General features: G+C 38.6%; 2 protein-coding genes across 2 annotated transcripts; both read left to right on the top strand.

The window, feature by feature from the left end:
- Positions 1-306: 306 nt before the first annotated feature.
- LOC127157713 (GTPase IMAP family member 8-like) lies at positions 307-2,297 on the top strand. Its single transcript, XM_051100971.1, has 2 exons — positions 307-442; positions 1,591-2,297. The coding sequence occupies exons 1-2, from the start codon at positions 307-309 to the stop codon at positions 2,295-2,297; spliced, it is 843 nt and encodes a 280-aa protein (XP_050956928.1).
- Positions 2,298-11,597: 9,300 nt separating this feature from the next.
- Positions 11,598-16,903, top strand: LOC127157712 (golgin subfamily A member 6-like protein 22). The gene is made up of 4 exons (XM_051100970.1): positions 11,598-11,719; positions 11,807-12,436; positions 13,907-15,174; positions 15,397-16,903. Coding segments are annotated over exons 1-4 (3,177 nt in total). The 5' UTR covers positions 11,598-11,718; the 3' UTR covers positions 16,675-16,903.
- The last annotated feature ends 3,718 nt before the right edge of the window (positions 16,904-20,621 follow it).

Here is a 20,621-nt window from a genome sequence, read left to right as displayed (position 1 = left end):
TGTTACTTTTTATAAACACAAACCAAAAACACAAATAATCTTAATTTCCTTTGCGATAAGCCGCTTTTTACACTTTGAGACCTTTAATAAATAAACATCAGCACATTAAATTCGTCCTCAAAACATGTAGGCTGTGCACAGTAAGCAGGGAAATTAGATTTAAGTCCTTGTTGCAATTTTCAAGTTCAATCACTTCCCTAGCCACCTTAACTTGACGGTTGTGGCAGAGCACCTTCTGATTTTAGCTTGAAATGTTGCACTTTCAACTCCGTCTAATCACCGTTGCTTGCGATCTTTATGCCGACAATGTTTTATGGGTTGTGCTTATCTGATGCGCTGTACCCTCGTCAAGTCGTCACTCGCAACGGTCTCGTTGTCTCGCCTACCCGCGTCGAGCAGGCGAGTTCTCACTGTAGCTCTCTTCACGACAACACAGACACAGGTTGGTTCTTAGATGGGGCGTTTTATTTTTGGGTTTGTCTTCTTTGTCTTTTGCGCCGTGACATCACAACTCCGTAACGCAGTGAGAACTGTATTCGTAAATGAGCATAGTACAAACACATCAGAAATTACACGACACACAGTCGTCCAATACATTGAACACGTTAAACAAATACCTCGTTGGCCACTTGTCATGAAAAGAGTTCTTAAGTGTTTATAAGAGTCTTTTTTGCTGTCCTTTTGACTTACAACAGCCCTTGTTTTAACTTAAACGTATTTAAACTTAGCAGAGCCTTGCGATGCGTCCGCTCATCATCAGTCCATCGGGGCGTCAAACAAGCACGTAATTTCCGTTAAAGTGACGCATTCCCGCACCTTACGTTTAAAGTGTACCAAATGAATTTACATCACATTACAACATATTTCCATATTTCAACTGAATACCAAATAGATTCATACAAGAAATTATGGAGTTAATTACGAAGAATTAATTATGAAACAAATACACAGAATCTCAGAAACAGCACTTACACATGAGATGGGAGTTTTTCAACATACATTAACTGACATGAACCAGAACAAAAACAGTCCAAACAAAGTAAGACAAGACGAGCGTTTGGCATTAAAAAGTATATAAATTCTATTATTTTTATTCATTTAACCGATCGTTTCACTAGATAAGACCCTTCTTTCTCAGCTGGGATCATTTACAACCGCATTTGTGATCGTTTGAAGCCGCATTTAAACTGTATTTTGGAAGTTCAAACTCGGGGCACCATATCAGTCCATTATATGGAGAAAAATCCTGAAATGAAAAAAAAAAAAACTATTTCTTTACGACTGAAGAAAGAAAGACATGAACATCTCGGATGACAAGGGGGTAAGTACATTATATGTGAATCTTTGCTTTGGACTTTGGACTTGCGTTGGACTTATCCTTTAAGAATTCATACAGATGCATGTATTAGAAAAAAATAAATAAATATGGTGTGAGAAAATCGCTTTTGCAATTTAAATCTATTGCTGGAAACATAAATTCTGAACAAGACAAACCACAAATTCACCACTGTTTGTTATTTGTTTTTCTCTTACAATGGATGTTTGAATGCTGTCTTTTAAATACTGAATGTCTGATTTGACTGTTTGCAGTGAGGATTGTTCTGTTGGGGAAGAATGCGTCAGAAAACAGTCTCGTGGGAAACCTAATCTTAGGGACAGATGCGTTTAAGAGTGAAGCTCCTCCAGATGTTGTAAAGAGAGTCTCAGGAAGACTGAAGGACAGACACGTGATCATCATCAACAGTCCTCAGCTGCTCCAGACCAACATCTCAGATCATCAGATCACACAGACAGTGAGAGAGTGTGTCCATCTTTCTGATCCAGGACCTCATGTCTTCATACTCGTACTTCAGCACAAACACTTCACTGAGGACGACCTGAGAAGAGTCAAACACCTGCTCAAACTATTCAGTGAAGATGCCATTAAACACACGATAGTGATCACCACTGATGAACAGACACGCAGAGCTAAAAGGACATCTGTGAAACCCAATACATTCATTCAGCAGTTAACAGCAGAGTGTGGAGGAGGACATGTTCACATTAAGGATAAAACAAAAATTGTCTCTCAGATTTTCAAAACAGTAAAGAATACACGGAAGAGAAAATATTGTGAGACAACTATAGAAACACCAAAGATTGGCTCATCAGAGGACACAGAAGACAGCAGAGCTGTGGATTCTGATCTCTCAGAAAATGAAAACACTGATGAGAGCCATAAAGTGAAAAAGGGAAAGAGAAGCACATCCAGTTTACCACAGACCCCAAACCCTTGTAAAAGTCTTCATAGTTCATAGTCTTCATAGTTTTGTTGTCTTAAACATACAGTGATTCCAGATATTTGAGCAGTTAAACCACACTTATGTTCATTTACTTTTATGAATATAATTGCATAAAACCACAAAATATTTGTGACCACAAAACCAGTCATAAGGGTACTTTATTTTATTTTATTTATTTATTTATTTATTTTTTGAATTTATATGTATACATTCTAAAGCTAAATAAATAAGCTTTCATTGATGTATGGTTTGTTAGGATAGGACAATTTGTGGTTGAGATACAACTATTTGGAAATCTGAAATCTGAGGGTGCAAAAAATATAAAATAAAATAAATAAATAAATAAAATAAAATTACAAATAAATAAATAAATAAATAAATAAATATTTAAATCAACTTTAAAGTTGTCCAAATGAAGTTTTTAGCTAAGCATATAACTAATGAAAAATTAAGTTGATATATTAACAGAAGGAAATTTACAAAATATCTTCATGGAACATGATCTTTACTTAATATCCTAATGACTTCTAGCATAAAGAGAAATCAATCATTTAAAAGCACGTTTAAAACAACAGTTGTTGTACCAAATTATTGCACAATGGTAAACATTTTTTTGTAAATACCAAAATAAAAAGTCACCGCTAGAAGTTGTAGATTAAAATAATATTTAATATGTCAAAGTCGCACAAACATTTTGAAGTTGGAGTGCTCATTAAAGTTTTTTTTTTTAAAACATTTTTAGTTAAAATTATATTTTATATTCATATTTGATCTCATCATCAGGCATGTAGTGCACATAATGTTCACTATCTGTGTTTGTGTTCTTGTGTTTTACAGTGGGCTTCAGTTTTCCTGATTTTAGTCACCCCAGTGGTAAGTCAGTTAATAAATGCTTCAACAGATTTAACAGAACACATTTTACCAAAGTACCAGAGGTCGTGTTAACCGAAAATTGTCCGCCATTGACAGAATTATTATAATTTTTTTTTAATCAATGACGGAAAAATCTGAAGGCCATCCATTACTTTGACAGACTGCACTGAGGGTGATCGATTGTAACTTCTAACTGTAATTCTCACCCCTGTCCAGTTGGTGGTGAGTGCGCTCTAGTTTGGCAGCAAAGCAGGGATTCAGAACAAAAAACGAAACTGTCACGAATGTTTTCCCATGCGTTTCAGTTACACAGGCCAGTGCCTACTGTAGAAGCTACAACGATCTATCACGCCACATTACAGAGCACCAAAACAATATTTATTTCTTGAATTTCCTAAAAATTTGGGTAACACTTTCTATGAAGCTTGTATTTATAATACATTATAAGGGTATTCTTAAGGCATTATAATGAATGCATAATGCATTATAAAAACCCTTATAGTACGTTGTATAATCTCATGAGTATTCATAAGAACAGTTTTAATGTATTATAATTTTTTTACGTATTTGTGGTTATAGCTTTTAAGAGTATGATTACCTCCTCATAGTTATAACGTACTAAGTCTCATATCTTGCCATGTTACGCATGTCACTTTACTTAAAGCATACAAAGACCACTTATTCATGAGATGATATAACATATTATAAGGTTTCTTATAATGCATTATGCATTCATTATAATGCCTTAGAAATACCATTATAATGTATTATAAATAGGGGCTTTATAGAAAGTGTTACCAAACTTTGTTTCATATCAAAAGTAACACAAAGCTTGGATGGGATGTGCATTATGTAGCTTTTGTTCATTCATCAACTGAAAACAGCAAAGACCAAAAGATCGATTGGGATTTACAAATCGATCTTGGTTCATAAAAATGAGAATAATAGTAATAATAGTTTATGACAGAATATTTATGACCCTATCCGTCAAAATGACGGACCATGTTAAAGTCAAGGGCAACCTCTGCAAAGTACTGTACAATTGACTCTATGCACGATCACTTCTGCGTTTGGTCTCAGTCCGCTAAATTACATCCGGTACAGCACCGGAAGCCGTTTTCGCTGTTGGTTATAACTGTGAAACTGGAGCAGGAGAGGATGACATACTACACTCGCTGTTTACAAGAGCTTCCCTGCATAACTGTAAATGACGTTAATCGTATCGTGAGGCAATTAGCTCAACAGTAAGAAAGAGAAGGGCTCAAATGATAGATTTAGAGTTACATCGACAATTTTGAGGGCGAGTATTGTCATACTATAATGTTATACGAATATCGATCTCTCGTTTGTCATAGTTTATGTCTTTGCATATATGTATGTATGTATGTATTTATTTATTTATTTATTTATCTGTCTATCTAGTTACATTTTATGTACATTGTTTGCATCTTATGTGATTTTTTTTAATATACATTTTGGATTTCACTTTATGAACATTACTAACTATAAATAATACCTCAGTTTTTAGTAAGGCTCAGGTGACATGAGAGATCTGCGTGAGGGCGACATGTTTCAGGTCGATGAGGAAGTCAGAGAAGCCGCATAGTTTGGGAGTAGGAGGACATAATCAAGACTTTAGCTAAGCAAAGTTTACGTTTTAAATAGAGATGCACAGATCGAGCTGTGTTGTGGCAGATGTTGCTTGTGCAGCCACAGCAAAACTGTTTTGTGTCTCCGAGCAACACAGCATTTCGTTACTGAATAAATCCATTTTTTAATGAATCAAATGAGTCAGTGATTCAGTAATGTATTCATAAAGACAGTTGCTTGCCTCGTTTCTGAATGAATCAGCTGTTTGAACGAATCTATTGAACTCACTTATTCAAACAGCCTTTTGCTGCCACCTACTGGTTTGGTTTCACTTTATTTTCATTTTATTGCCTACAGGTGTAGAAAACAGAAAAAAAAAATAAAATAAAAAAAATAAATAATAATAATAATAATAATAATAAACAAACACACATAATCATTTAATATTGTATTTACACAACATCACCATACATGAAATGTTTAACACTGTATCAAAGTTATTTATATTTACATTTCTACATTATAAATGTTCAGTTATTTTTATATGTTTACATTACTGCATTGCATCTGTTCAAAGTTATATATATCTACATGTTTACAGTATTGAATTGAAACTGTTTATTATATTTAAAAGTTTACATTCCTGCAGTGCAGGCAACATTGTATAAAATATACGTTTGTATTATTTATTATGAAAATAAATCTAAAATCATTAACCTTCAACAAATGTTCTCTTGTCTTTAATCCCGTCCAAGCTTTCACTATTGGGCCATTCTGGTAATTACTATAATGTATAACTATATAATACTATATTGTAATAGTTAAATTATATCGCTGTCAAATTAATCTTATGAAAGAGTTTTGCCGCTAGTATAATTCGCTATATTATGCACTATGCGGAAGTAAATTGGCTGGCTCGAGATTCTACCGGAAATAAGTCAGCAGCGTTCGTGCATAGAGTCTATTCTAAATATTATTTGGAAATATAACAATAAAAAAGCAAAAAACTTATGCTAGCCAACCCTTGGTGATTCTATTTTTAAAATTCTGTACAAAAAAACAAAACAAAACAACACCAATAACTACACTGTAAAAAACAATTTGTTGTCAACTTAAAATAATTTGTAACCTGGATCCCTTAAAATTTTAAGTTCAGTGAGCTCAAAAAAAAAAGTTTATTCAACTTTGAATATTAAATTATACTAAGTGACAACTTCGATATTTGAGTTGAATCAACTTAAAATTTTAAGGCAGCTGGGTTACTTACCCATCTGTTAAGTTTAGCAAACACAAATATCTAAGTTGTTACTTAGTACAACTTCACATTTCAAGTTGACTAAACTTATTTTAGTTGACTGAACTTAAAATTTTAAGGCAGCAGGGTAACAAATTATTTTAAGATGACTCAACAAATTGTACTTTTTACAGTGTAGAGCATTTTCATCAGGTTTCTCAATGTGTGTGTCACCGTGTGGATGAGCAGTGTTTTGTCTCACAACTACGCTCGCTTACAGTTTGTTGATATTGTGATTGTGACAGATCCACAGAAAAGGCTTGAGATGACACATGTAACAATAAGTAGACCCTACAAAAAACAAATGAACAGACAGGAACTTAAATACAAAGGGCATAATATCATCAATTAAACTAAACAAGGATAGGAACATGACCAAAACGCATTACATTTCCTGTTGTACCAAACTCATATTGAACCCCATAACTAGTCACGTTCTGGTTTTGTTAGATGTGTTCCTGGGTCAACATGTTTTGTTGACCCTGGGACAACATTTTAATCCAAAAATTTAATCTTGACCACATCCCTACACCTAAACCTAGCTAGCTCGCTCATGGAGTAAGCCCTACTCGTCCCGTGTCTTTGTGCCCTCGACGTCGATTTATTCGACTATCGTGGACTCACAGGCACGGGGCTATATGATGATGCCCCAGGTAGAAGAGACGCTCGTGGGCTATCTCTTCCCTGGGAGCTCATCATCCTTGAAGAAACCTATGCTCCCCACCAAGCCTTGCAGACTAACATCTTCGCTGGTGGGGAAAGCATATCAGGCAGCGGGTCAAGGACTTGAGCACAGGCGGGACCATCGACGAAGAGGCGTTTTTTAGAACTTCGCCGGGCCACAGATCTGTCTCTCCGTGCGACAAAGCAGACGGCCCGTGCCATCGGCCGCTCTATGGCTGCTATGGTCTCCACGGAGAGACATTTGTGGCTCAACCTCACAGGCATCAAGGAGAGGGACAGATCATTCCTCCTTGATGCCCCAGTCTCGCCTTCCGGCCTGTTTGGTGACGCCGTTAACTCGGTCGTCACCAGGTTCCGGGAGGCGAGGCGCCATGAAGAGGCATTTGTGAGGTTTCTTCCCCCGCCGTGCTCAAGCGTCTCCCTGAGGCGGGATGTCCAGAAAGAGAGTGTGGCGAGTCGTGCGCCTCCTCGCAAAGACTGGGGAACGGCTCGTCGCACTCCACAGTCCGCCTCTAAGAGGCCAGACCTGAGGAGCATCCTCACAAAGAAAAGGTCCTGAGGGTGGTGCGCCCAGGACCGTGGTGGTCTGTCCCCTCGGGGAGGGGTGCGTAAAATTCCAGCAGAGAATAGGGGCTCCTTCCCGGCACCCTCAGGAGACCACTGTATTACCTCCGCCACCACTGGTGTTTCGGGGGGGCAGCGGTCTCCGACGAAGTGTTACATGGTCGGTTGCCTCCTGCCATGTTTCAGGACAACGTACATCTAACATACCCCCAGATAAGCGAAGTGTCAAAACTAGTGCCCCTATCAGAGAAACTGGCAGTGTGGAAGCTACTGCCAGATATCTCTCCTTGGGTCGTAAGGACTGTAGAAAAGGGCTACAGGATTCAGTTTGCATATCGTCCTCCGCGTTTCAACGGCGTGGTCTCCACTTCCGTGAAACCGGAACGAGTGCATTTGTTGACACAGGAATTGCAGACTCTGCTGGACAAAGGGGCCATAGAACATGTTCCCCTGCCAGACAGAGAGTCAGGCTATTACAGCCGATACTTTCTGGTTCCCAAGAAAGATGGGGGGCTGCGTCCAATTTTGGATCTTCGCGGGTTAAACCGCTACCTCAGAACTTACAAGTTCAAAATGCTAACAATCAAAATGATTGTTTCCCAGATCCAGTCAAGGCATTGGTTCATGACAATCGATCTCAAGGACGCATATTTCCATGTAGAGATTTTGCCACAACACAGGAAGTTCCTGAGGTTCGCTTTCGGGGGAGAAGCTTACCAGTATCGGGTTCTTCCACACGGCCTAGCTCTGTCACCCCGCACGTATACAAAATGCATGGATGCAGCACTGGCTCCTCTGCGACTCCAGGGCATCCGCATTTTGAATTATATAGACGACTGGCTCATTCTGGTCCGGTCTCAAGAGCTTGCACTTCGACATCGGGAGCTCATCTCAGATCTCTGGGGTTGAGACTCAACGCCAAGAAAAGCGTTCTCTCTCCTGCCCAGAGAACAACGTATTTGGGGGTTGTATGGGACTCGATTACAATGCAGGCACAACTGTCTCCTGCACGGGTCGAATCCATTCTAAACACCCTAAAGAATATCAAGCTAGGTCAGAAAGTTACTCTTCATTACCTTCAAAGAGTTTTAGGTCTCATGGCAGCTGCATCCACGGTGATACCTTTGGGTCTTCTGCACATGAGACCGTTTCAGTTGTGGCTCAGAGCCAGGGGATTTCATCCAAGGGCCAATCCCCAGAGGCAAATAAGGGTTACGCGCCAGGGGCTTCGTACCCTTTCTATGTGGTTCAGACCCCGGTTTCTGACTTTGGGTCCCACTCTAGGTCCGTGTTGTCGTCGCAAGATGCTAATGACAGACGCCTCCCTCACGGGCTGGAGTGCGGTCTTGAATGGCCATCCAGCTCAAGGGATCTGGAGAGGTCATCATCTCAACTGGCACATCAATTGCCTCGAAATGATGGCTGTATTTCAGGCCCTGAAATACTTCCTCCAGCAGTTAAGAGGCTACCATGTCCTAGTGTGGGTGGACAGCACAGCGGTGGTCTCTTACATAAATCGCCAGGGCGGACTGCGTTCGCGCCGCCTGAACAGGTTAGCGCAGCAGATTCTGCTTTGGGCACAGGACAAGTTCCTGTCCCTCAGAGCGATTTATATTCCGGGGCATATGAATATGGGAGCAGACTTTCTGTCCAGACAAGCTGTGACACACGGGGAATGGAAACTCCACCCCGAAGTAGTCAGTCAAATCTGGGAAAGATTTTACGAAGCAGAGGTGGACCTCTTTGCTTCACAGGAGACAGCGCCCCGTTGGCCAACCAGAGTATGGTTCTCAGATCTAATATCCCTCCTCGACGGCTCGCCGTGGGCGATTCCGGTCAGGAGAGATCTCCTATCTCAAGCGCAGGGGACAATATTTCATCCCCGGCCCGAGTTCTGGAACCTTCATGTCTGGCCCCTGAGGGGGAACAACTAAGAGATGCTGGGCTTCCAGCTGATGTTGTAGAGACTATTCTGAGTGCTAGGGCTCCCTCCACTAGAAGAAGTTATGCCCTCAAATGGCGTGTCTTTGAAAGTTGGTGTGTGACACACCATGCAGACCCAGTTCACTGCCAAGTTGTTTCAGTGCTGGAGTTCCTGCAAGAGAAATTGTCCTCAGGAACATCTCCTGGTACTCTCAGAGTCTATGTGGCCGCCATTTCAGCTTGCCACACTCTGATTGACGGGGTCTCGGTGGGGAAGCACCCACTAGTCGCTCGCTTCATTCGTGGAGCCAGGCGGTTAACCAGAGCCCACCAGAGCAACAGTCCCTTCGTGGGACTTAGCGATAGTGCTCGAGGGTCTGTCTGGGACCCCATTTGAACCACTAGAGTCAGCACATGACAGGTTTCTGACTCTAAAGATGTTTTTTTCTAATAGCTATTACTTCTCTCAAGAGAATCGGGGATTTGCAGGCTCTGGCAACCTCTCCATCCTGCTTGGACTTTGCCCCTGGGCCCTCACCCTAATTATCTTCCAAAAGTTTCATTCTCGACCATAAATCCAGTCGTTCTTGAAGCTTTCTCCCCTCCGCCGTTCATTTCACCGGAGCAGGAAAGGCTACACTTACTGTGTCCAGTACAAGCTCTTCAGATTTATGTCCACCGCACAAGCCAGTGGCGTAAGTCAGAGCAACTTTTCATATGCTATGGGGGCCGCAACCGGGGGGCGGCCGCCACTAAACGGACTATGTCCCATTGGGTGAGGGATGCTATTGCCCTAGCTTATGAGGCGCGCGGCCAAGCTTCGCCTCTAGAGCTTAGGGCTCATTCAACCAGGGGGGTTGCATCCTCCACGGCTATTGCAAGAGGTGCCCCCCTGCAACAAGTGTGTGATGCGGCAGGCTGGTCCTCACCACACACGTTTATCAGATTCTACAGTTTGGATGTCCGGGCTCTCATGTCCTTGAGTCAACATCCCAGAGTCATGTCTGAGACCTCTTCTATGTTTGTGCGCAAACACTACACAACCTTGACGGGTCCAGACACTTCCAGTGCGGCGGCGTTGGTATTCTCGTTCCCATTAGCGTATTGATACGCAGCATCGAGTGTAGCTTTTGGTAGGGAACGTCTCGGGTTACTTGACTGTAACCCTGTTCCCTTAAAAAGCGGGAACGAGATGCTGCGCCTCAATGCCGCACTGCAGGCGTGCCTGGACGTCCTTTCAGACAAAGGCATAACCTGCAGGTGTGTTCGATTCACATCTATTTATAACCCGCAGGTGCGTGTAATCAGTTACGTCACCTACCGAGGTTATTTAAGCCAATTCTTGGCGTGTTTGACACACAATCTACGCAGCATACGCAGATACGCAGCATCTCGTTCCCGCTTTTTAAGGGAACAGGGTTACAGTCAAGTAACCCGAGACGTTCTGTCCACTGGTCTGGATGTTTCTCTGGATGGTGTGCTTTACTGGACTGCATTCTAAAAGCAGATTTAATCACAGAAAACATAGTAGAAAAATAAGCAATCATTAAATAACTTGACCCTTCTGGCTGGCTGCTGTTCTTCCATCAGTTTGTCTTTCTGTGACGGCGCTGATGTTGACGGCACCACAGCGTCTTCCGCCGCATTTCCCGCCGCATCTTCCACCGCGTCTTCGGGCCGTGTCTCCGGGCCTAGCTCGGCCTCTGGCTCTGCTGACTCGATCAGGTTCACAGCTGTCGGACTGCTGCCCGACAGAAACTTCTGTAAAGCCTCCGTGGTCTCTTCTTTTGTTCCTCTTCATTTTTTTTCTTTTTACGTTTTGCTGCACCCAAAGCATCTTGTTAGCCTACTCAAAAAGCACCTGCCTGCTAGCTTTGTTGTCCCGCTCTGACCTCTGAACACCGCTGACGTCCCCTCTTTAAACATTTTATTTTATTTTTATTTTTTATTTATTTATTTTTTAAATTTTTTTATTTTTGTCCCTCTGTCTGGGCCCCATCCCGCCAATAAGGCCCTAGGCACGTGCCTAGTTTGCCTTTGCGTTAATCCGGCTCTGAGTGCCCCCTGCAGCTCTGTGGAAAGGGAGAGACTTTTTAGTGCCGTTGCAAACGTCCTTGATGAGAACAGAAACCGGCTCAAACCTGACAATATAGAGATGTTAGTTTTCATTAAGAAAAACATACATTTCTTGCTGTGAATAATATTATATTATAGAAGTATCAGATCGGGTTTCGATGTCGGTAGATACTCAGAATCAAATGACTCAGACTCGGACTCGAGGGCAAAAGAACCTGATCGGGACATCCCTACCCATAACCAAGGTACATACTGAACCTGTGGCTTCTGTGTACCATTACAACCCCAATAGTCACTAATAGTTAAACAAATGTTTAGCCTTCTAAGGAAATCAATGATGTAATACGATCAAAACATATACTTTTTTCTGTTTCTTTTATTTTGATTGCAGTTAGCAGAAGAGTTCAAAGTCCAGATGCCAGTTATCCTAATAGTAAGTTAAACACCCTGAAAATTCAAAGACTCTGTGTTTTCTACTTACATTTGAAAATGAGTGTCTAATATTTTCTTTATTTTTTAGTGTCAAAGCTGAATCTGGTTGTGTGTGGGTGTGACGAAACATTAAAATCCTCCATATCAGAGCTGATCCTGCAGCAGACAGACAGAAGATCAGGAGTGGACCTTCATGGTCGTCTGATCAATCTGGTGGAGCTTCCAGCTCTGATTCGTCTCTCAGAGGAGGAAGTGATGCGTCAGACTCTCCGCTGTGTGTCTCTCTGTCATCCTGGAGTTCATGCTTTCCTCTTCATTATTCCTGATTCGCCACTCAGTAATGAAGACAAAGCAGAAATGGAGACGATCCAGAAGATATTTGACTCCAGAGAGCATTTTGTTCTGCTCTTTACCACTAATCTCTCTGTTGAAGGACTTGCAACAGATTTAGTCAAATCCAACACAGAATGTCAGAGGTTAATCAGCCATTGTGGAGGTCAGTACAGACTGATGGGATTAAAGGAACCTGTAAACTCCAGACAGATCCCAGAACTGCTGGATTATATAGAGAACATGAAGACTGAACCCTATTCAGTTCAGATGTATGTGAGAACTCAAGAGAACAGAGTCAGACATGAACTGGAGGAACAACACAAGAAAGAAATGAAGACACTGGAAGATCAAATCAAAGAATTAAAGCAGAAGATTCAGTCAGACGGTGAGTGAGTTTTACTCTCAGTTTAGGAACCATTTTGATTATTGCATACTTGGAGTTAACATAAAGAAATACGAAAAGAAATAACAACAGGGCGGTACCCTAAGTTACAAAGTAAAAAGGTACACATATGTACTTTTAAGGTACCAATATGTACTGTTTAGGGGTAGGTAAGGTACAAAAATGTACCTTTTCACTTTTCTACCTTAGCGTACTGCTCCAGCGACAGAATTACAGTATTCTGCGTGAACACGGCGATAACTTTAACAACACTCGCTACGCGGATCATAGTTCATATTCGGACCGGATCAAGCGTGTTTCAAGTTTATGTGAACATGTGTCATATTCTCTCATACTCCTAGCATAAACCAGAAATGAAAAATGCGCAAAACAGGCACGTCTGATCATAAACGCGATGACAAGACAGATACACAACAAGTAAGGATATAGATCGAAAAATAAGAGTAAACAAAAATTAACAATGCGTTTATTCTTTCTTTTTTAAACGTGTGTTTGTCATTTATTCTAGGACTGTAGTGCTGGTAAACTTAAAAATATTAATAGAACTTTTAAATGTTCTTCTTCATTTTTCATATAGACCAATATTTTTTGTTTATTTATTTCAAATAATAATTTATGAATTTGGTTTGTTCATGATAGTTGATAATCTCCAATGATAAGATTTCTTGAGAGTTCATTATCATTATTATTATATTTTTTAAAATATATCAAAGTGGCCCATATTTTGTCACACACACACACACACAGGACAGGAGGAGACGAGAGGTGAGTGACAAAGTATCCAGCGAATGAACTGCATGAGTTTGAGACAATGAGAATGCTAACTTAGCTTAAAGACCTTGGAGTGCAGATTGTGAGAGAGTCCGATAGAGTAGCCACGTGGAGCTCGGGGAACAAAGGAGAGAAGTTCGTGGAGTGAGGAGCATCAATAGCCAGGTGCGAAATGTAGACCCGACAAGCTTGTAATGGCTGAAATGTCCTATATATATCTTTCTTTTCTTCAGAATCGTGAGAGAATTGTGATCTCTATTTTTTTTTTTATTTTGATTTTCAGTTTATCCAGAATCATGCAGCTTTAGTTTACGTGTTTATTACTGCATATAATTCATCAAAATAAATGTTCATAAAGTACAAGTTCATATCAAAATGCAAATGCATTTGGTGTTTTTCAGTTGAAAAAACACTACCTTTCCCTATATATTTCATAATTTAAGATTTAAAAAAAAAAAAAAGTTTAAAAACCTTGTCTTGTCTCATTCTCGTGAACCCAGTCTTGTGTCTTGTCTCGTCTCGTGGGATAAGTGTCTCGTCACAACCCTATAAAATACATACAAATAAATTGTGCTTAAGTGTACTATTTTTTTCACTAGGGTAGCTTTACAAATTTTGGTTTTATGGTTCATAGTTCAGTTTGTTGTACTGGCCTGAACATATTTTTAAAATGTGTTTTAGGAGCTGAAGATGATCTGAAGTGTCTGAGGATTGTGCTGATCGGGAGGACAGGAAGCGGAAAGAGTGCAACAGGAAACACTATTCTGGGAAGAGAGGAGTTTGAGAGTGAATTAAGCACAGATTCACTGACGACTGTTTGTCAGAAAGGAGTCGGTGAAGTTGATGGTCGATCAGTAGCAGTTATTGATACTCCAGGACTCTTTGACACGTCATTGCCAAATGATCAAGCAGTGGAAGAAATAGTAAAATGTGTTTCACTGTCGTCACCTGGACCTCATGTGTTTGTCATTGTGTTGAGTTTGGGACGATTCACAAATGAAGTGAATGAGACTATGCAACTGATAACGAAGACCTTTGGTCATAAAGCTGCTCAATTCAGCATCGTTCTGTTCACTCGAGGAGACGATCTTCAGGAGTCCATAGAGGATTATGTGAAGAGAAGTAAGTCTGCACAACTCCAGAAACTGATCAGAGATTGTGGAAACAGGTTCCTGGTTTTCAATAACAGAGAAAAACAAGACAAAACTCAAGTGATTCAATTGTTAAACATGATAGAAGAGGTTAAAAATAATAATGAGGGTCGATACTTCACTAACAGCATGTTTGAGGAGGCAGAGATGTCCATTAAAAAGAGAATACAGGAAATAATAAAAGAGAAAGAAAGAGAAATTCAGACTCAAAAAGACGACTTACAAGCCAAATATGAGACAGAAATGGAAGAGCTCAAGAAGAGACTCGAAGAAGAGAAAAGAAAAGCAGATGAGGAGAGAAAACAAAGAGAGAATGAGTTCAGACAAAAAGAGGAAAAACTGTTAAAAGAGTTTGAAGAAAAAGAAAAAACAGAACAGAAAAAACAAAAGACTGAAAATCAGAAACGATCAAGACAGGAAAAACAGCAAAGAGCTGAATATGACAGAGAAATGAAAAAGATGAAGAGAGAGATTGAAAATCAGAGATTACAGTTTGAAAAACAGCAAAAAGAAAGAGAAGAAGAAGATAGAAAGAGAGAAGAGAAATACAGACAAGAGCAAGAAAAGATGAAACATGAGAATGAATGTGCCATGGCAGAATTAAAAAAGAAACAAGAAGAAACTAAAAAGAGAGATTTGATGGAAAAAAGAAGGAATAAAGAAGAAGAGAAAGAAAGACAGAAATGGGAAAGAAACATAAAAAAGGCTGAAAATGAGAGAAAAGAGACTCAAGAGGAAATTAAACGACAGCAGAGAGAATGGGAGGATGAAAATAAAAGACAGATGAAAGAACGAGAGGCAGAAGAAAAAAAAATAAAAGAGAAACACGAGAAACAACTGAGAGAAAAACAAGAAGAACTGAAGAAAAATAGAGAGAAATTTGAAAGAGAGAGAGAAAAAGAAAGACAGAAGATAGAGGACGAGAAACAGAAACAGAAAAGAGAAAGAGAAGAAAAAGAGAGAGAATATCAAGAAAAGAAACAGAAAATGGAAAAATATTATGAACAACTGGAACAAGAGAGAAAAGAAGAGTGGGAGAAAAGAAAACAAGAAGATGATGAGAAACAAGACGAAGAGAGAAAGAGATGGAAGAAAATGATTGAAGATCTGAAACAAGAGCAAGAAAAAGAGAAAAAGAAAAGAGAAAATGAGGAGAAGAAGATAAAAGAAAGAGAAGAGAAAGAAAAAGATGAAATGAAGAAGGAATATGAGAAGAAAATGAGAGACATGAAGAAGAAACATGAAGATGAAGCCAGAAAACAAGCAGAAAAACTGAATGATTTGAAAAGTGAAGTGGAAAAATTAAAAAAGGAGAAGAAAGAATTAAAAAATGAGAATGAAAAATTAAAAAAGGAAAATGAAGAAATACAAAAGAAGAATAAAGAAATACAAAGGGAGAATAAAGAAATACAAAGGGAGAATAAAGAAATACAAAAGGAAAATGAAGAATTACAAAAGGAGAAGGAAGAAATGCAGAAGGAGAATAAAGAAATACAAAAGGAGAATGAAGAATTACAAAAGGAGAATGAAGAATTACAAAAGGAGAATAAAGAATTACAAAAGGAGAATGAAGAATTACAAAAGGAGAATGAAGAATTACAAAAGGAGAATAAAGAAATACAAAGGGAGAATAAAGAAATACAAAAGGAAAATGAAGAATTACAAAAGAAGAAGGAAGAAATGCAGAAGGAGAATAAAGAAATACAAAAGGAGAATGAAGAAATACAAAAGGAAAATGAAGAATTACAAAAGGAGAATAAAGAAATACAAAAGGAAAATGAAGAATTACAAAAGGAGAATGAAGAAATACAAAAGGAAAATGAAGAATTACAAAAGGAGAAGGAAGAAATACAAAAGGAAAATGAAGAATTACAAAAGGAGAAGGAAGAATTACAAAAGGAGAAGGAAGAATTACAAAAGGAAAAGGAAGAAATACAGAAGGAGAATAAAGAAATACAAAAGGAGAATAAAGAAATACAAAAGGAAAATGAAGAATTACAAAAGGAGAAGGAAGAATTACAAAAGGAAAAGGAAGAAATACAGAAGGAGAATAAAGAAATACAAAAGGAGAATGAAGAAATACAAAAGGAAAATGAAGAATTACAAAAGGAGAAGGAAGAATTACAAAAGGAAAAGGAAGAAATACAGAAGGAGAATAAAGAAATACAAAAGGAGAAGGAAGAATTACAGAAGGAGAATAAAGAATTACAAAAGGAGAATGAAGAAATACAAAAGGAGAATGTAGAATTAAAAAAGGAAAAAGATGATTTAAAAAGTAGACGGTGTTCTGTTATGTGAATCTTTCTTTTTTTTTCATGCTTATAAAGGAGCCAGAATTAAAGCTGTTGTGTAAATGAGCTACCATACATTTATTACCAGGCATAAATGAAGAAACAACAAGACTTTCAGTTAAATATGTGAGAAAACCTTTACTTGTAATCTCACATATCTGCAACCATTGCACATTAATGTGGTGGTCATCTCTTACAAGCATTGTGTGCTCACTTTAAGTCAGAAATATAGACCCTTACTGCAACTACAATATATATATAACATAGATAGCATAAATGATTTATGAATTGAGAACATCCTGATAGTTTTCATCTGGATGAATTATCCATAAAACATCAACTTCTGTACTTTAACATTTAACATTCACAGAAGCTCATCTTTCAACAAAGAGGTTTTAGAATAATAGAAAAATATATATGTATAGATATTGTTATAAATATATTTTGTTATATTTGTTATATATAAAGTATTTTTAAAAAAAGTTTCTCTGTTTTTATGCTTGGTATTTAGTATTTGATTGATGACTTTTATGACTCTCATAGTCTGATATAGTTGGAATATAAAAGTAAAAAAAAAAACAGCTTAGTTTTATTTACAACTGAGAAAAAAAAAATCAGTGCTGTAATGAGTGTCGGGGGTAACAGATTACACCTGATGTGAGTTATGCAATCAGATTTATTTTTCTTTTCTCAGGTAACAAGTAAAGTAACCTTACTTTTTAAGTAACTTTTTTTTTTTAAATAATAATAAACAATGATTTCAGTCTAAATCTGCATTTGTGTGCCAAATTTGGACTCCCTTCCAGAATTGGACTGCCCTTCTTTTGTATGCACATGACGCCATTTGATAAGCCAAATAAATTTAACATATGTTTTGATGCACTTTCATTTTCATTTCATTTTATTAATGTTTGTGAGATTGTAACAATCCTGACCTCCTGTGCCCTTCTCATACTAACCTGAAAAGTAGACATGACATGTCTAGCCTAGAGACTCATAGGACATGATGTACTGTTGTTTCCTGAAGGGTGTGATGTTTGATTTCACTTCTTCATATTTACCATATAAATGTTGGTGTCTTCCTTTAATAAATGCCTTTGAGGGAATTACACCTTTTCTGTGTGTGGTTATCTCAATGGTCCAGGATCCTGACTCTGTGTTCCATCGCTCAGCTAGAATCGAATCTCGGCAGTTAATCAAGTTAGATATTAAATTCTAACAATGTTTATGCAGCTTTTGCATCTCTTTGTCTGCTGTAAATGATCAAATTGGCAAAGTTGCTTCTTTTTTATGCTCTGTAGCAAAATAAATCTGCTTATGTTACTGAATGTGAATCTCTTGTTTGCCACAAAGTGGGCTGTTCTTAGACTGTCACTGTGTCTCTCACAAGAGCATTGTTAGCCTTCCCTAATGACTGTCTGATAGCAGATCTAACTGTTCCTCACTAACTGAGAACTAGGATCCTCACTAATTTTATCTCTTGTACGTTCATACTATAATTCAGTGCGGTAAAGAATCAGCTCAGCTCTGACAGTGCAAATACTGCTGTATCCTGAATCACTGGCCTTTCTGCAGGACATTTAAGAGCCACTGGCCATGAAGGTATGCATATGGTGAGGTTTTTTTTTTATTTATTATTATTATTTTTTTTTTTGCTTTTTAATACATGCATTGTAGCAGTATACTGATTGCTGAGGCTAAACCTTATCATTCAAATAAATGATGCACATCCATTTCAAAGCCTGAAAGAGAGAACACATTTTCCTAAAGTTCTTATCTGTGGTTTGACCCACTTCAGAGGTGGCCAAAATTACAATTTAAAATGCACTGAATAAAACTCACTGACATGAAGCGCACACATTCATTTGTATTTTCCTTTTTTTTTTGTCATAATTCATTACTTTAGGTCACCCTTTATGCTTGTCTCTGGGTTTGCAAACATTTAACCAAAGAAAATTATTAAACATAAAAAATAAATAAATAAATAAGAGTACATTAAGAAATCATTAAGAGGAACTAAACCTAACTCCAGCTTGAATGAAGTGCCACACACACTTGTGGAGCATCTCAACATATTATGTGAATAGTGTAACGTACCTTCCTGCTTTACTTCTTTTTATCTTTTTGTGATTGCTTTTCGATAATTAGATTTGTTAAGATCATCTGAACAGAGTTCATCTGTGCTACATAAGTAATTGAATGCTATATTTTGGTGAGTACATGTGTAAATGTGGTTTCTTTTATATTGAAATCAGATGGGCAATATTTCAACTTAAGATTAATTTTGTTGTACTGGTTGACCATGTAGGGTTTTATGGGCCTTTTCCTTTTTTTATTATTTTAAACAGTATTGTATTGGTTTAAAATTAAATCAACAACATAAAGTCTGCAAAAAGTGAAAAAGTAGTCTGAATACTTTTATGCTACATTAGGATTCTTGTTTAAATAAACATATATCGGACTAACTTTTATTTATATATATATATTGTGATGGGAATCCCGAGGAACAATCAGCGTCGCCCTGGAAACACACAACCTACACCTGGAGCTACTCACCACGAGCCAATCGGTCACGGATCCGAGCCCCATATAAACCAGCAGCTCAGCGCAGAAGGTTGAGAACTATCTCCGATGGTGTGTGAACTGACCTCGCTCTTTCTATCACTCCTTTTACAGATTCTCCGTGACCGATTGACTCTGCGCCTTTTGGACACACTCACCGGGGTGACCGCACTTCCCTGCACCCACCCCTCACTGGAGATCGACACGAGAAAGCACAAAGAGGAAGGGATTGACACACACCACTCACCGAAGACGCCGACACAGCTATCACCCGTATTGTTTTCTCACCTTGTTTATGTCAATAAATACCACCCTCCGGGGCTTACGAAAGTCTTGCTCTGTCACGTCATTCCTCGCCAGGCCACAATATATATATTCTGCAAACACAACAGTGTCCTGGATGGAAAATTCCACAACATATCCACTTAGGCAACATTTCAAAAAAAAAAACTTGCAAACAAGTTGTGCCTGATTCACGGCTCAGTATCTTACAACAAACACACACATTACATATTATTAACTGTGTGCTGTTTTTATACATACTGTAGATATCTTTGGAAAAGTGTGAACCTCCCATTTTAAAAAATGCCCAACAAAGTTTGTACTTCCTTTACCAGCTGAGAAAGTTTAACCTGACACAGGAGCTGCTGAAACCATTCTACTCAGACGCCATCGAATTGGTTCTCTGCACATCAATAACTGTCTGGTTTGGCTCAGCTATAAAATCAGACACCAGAAGATTACAGAGAATGATTCAGACTGTCGAGAGGATTATTGGTGCTACTCTCGGCCCAGCCTTCAAGAACTGTATACATCCAGAGTGAGGAAAAGAGCTCATAAAATCACTCTGGACACCTCACATCCAAGTCATCCCCTTTTTGAACTTTTGCCATCTGGTCGGTGCTACAGAGCCCCAAACACCAGGACAGCCAGACACAAAAACAGTTTCTTCCCCCTGGCAATCCACCTCATGAACTGTTAAATGTTCCCCCCCATTGTGCAATAAAAATATGTGAAATAACTTTATACTTCTTTGTTACCACCTACATTTTAGTACATTCCTACATCCCATTCTATCATCTATAGCACAACTGTACATACAATTTATGTTTATTTTCTATTTATTTTGTGTTTGCGATGTGTGAAAGGAGTGGCATATACTCACACAGACAAGTCCTCTCTTTGCTGAAACAGAAATAATACATTAAGTGTGGAAGAGAGAAACTAACCGGACTAACTAGACTAAGACTAAACTTTAGTATCAATATCATCAGGCTAGTATCTAATATATAGTCACTAGGATCAATCTGCACACTGCTAGAAGAAGAAGCGTTGCTAATGTTGACAAACTCATTCAATCTCAGTCATGTGTGGAGTAAAATATAGTTTATT

The sequence above is a fragment of the Labeo rohita genome, unplaced genomic scaffold (genome assembly GCF_022985175.1).
Source record: "Labeo rohita strain BAU-BD-2019 unplaced genomic scaffold, IGBB_LRoh.1.0 scaffold_1175, whole genome shotgun sequence".
Taxonomy (NCBI): domain Eukaryota; kingdom Metazoa; phylum Chordata; class Actinopteri; order Cypriniformes; family Cyprinidae; genus Labeo; species Labeo rohita.
Note: the sequence above shows the minus strand (reverse complement) of the source record. Positions and strands in the feature narration are given on the sequence as shown.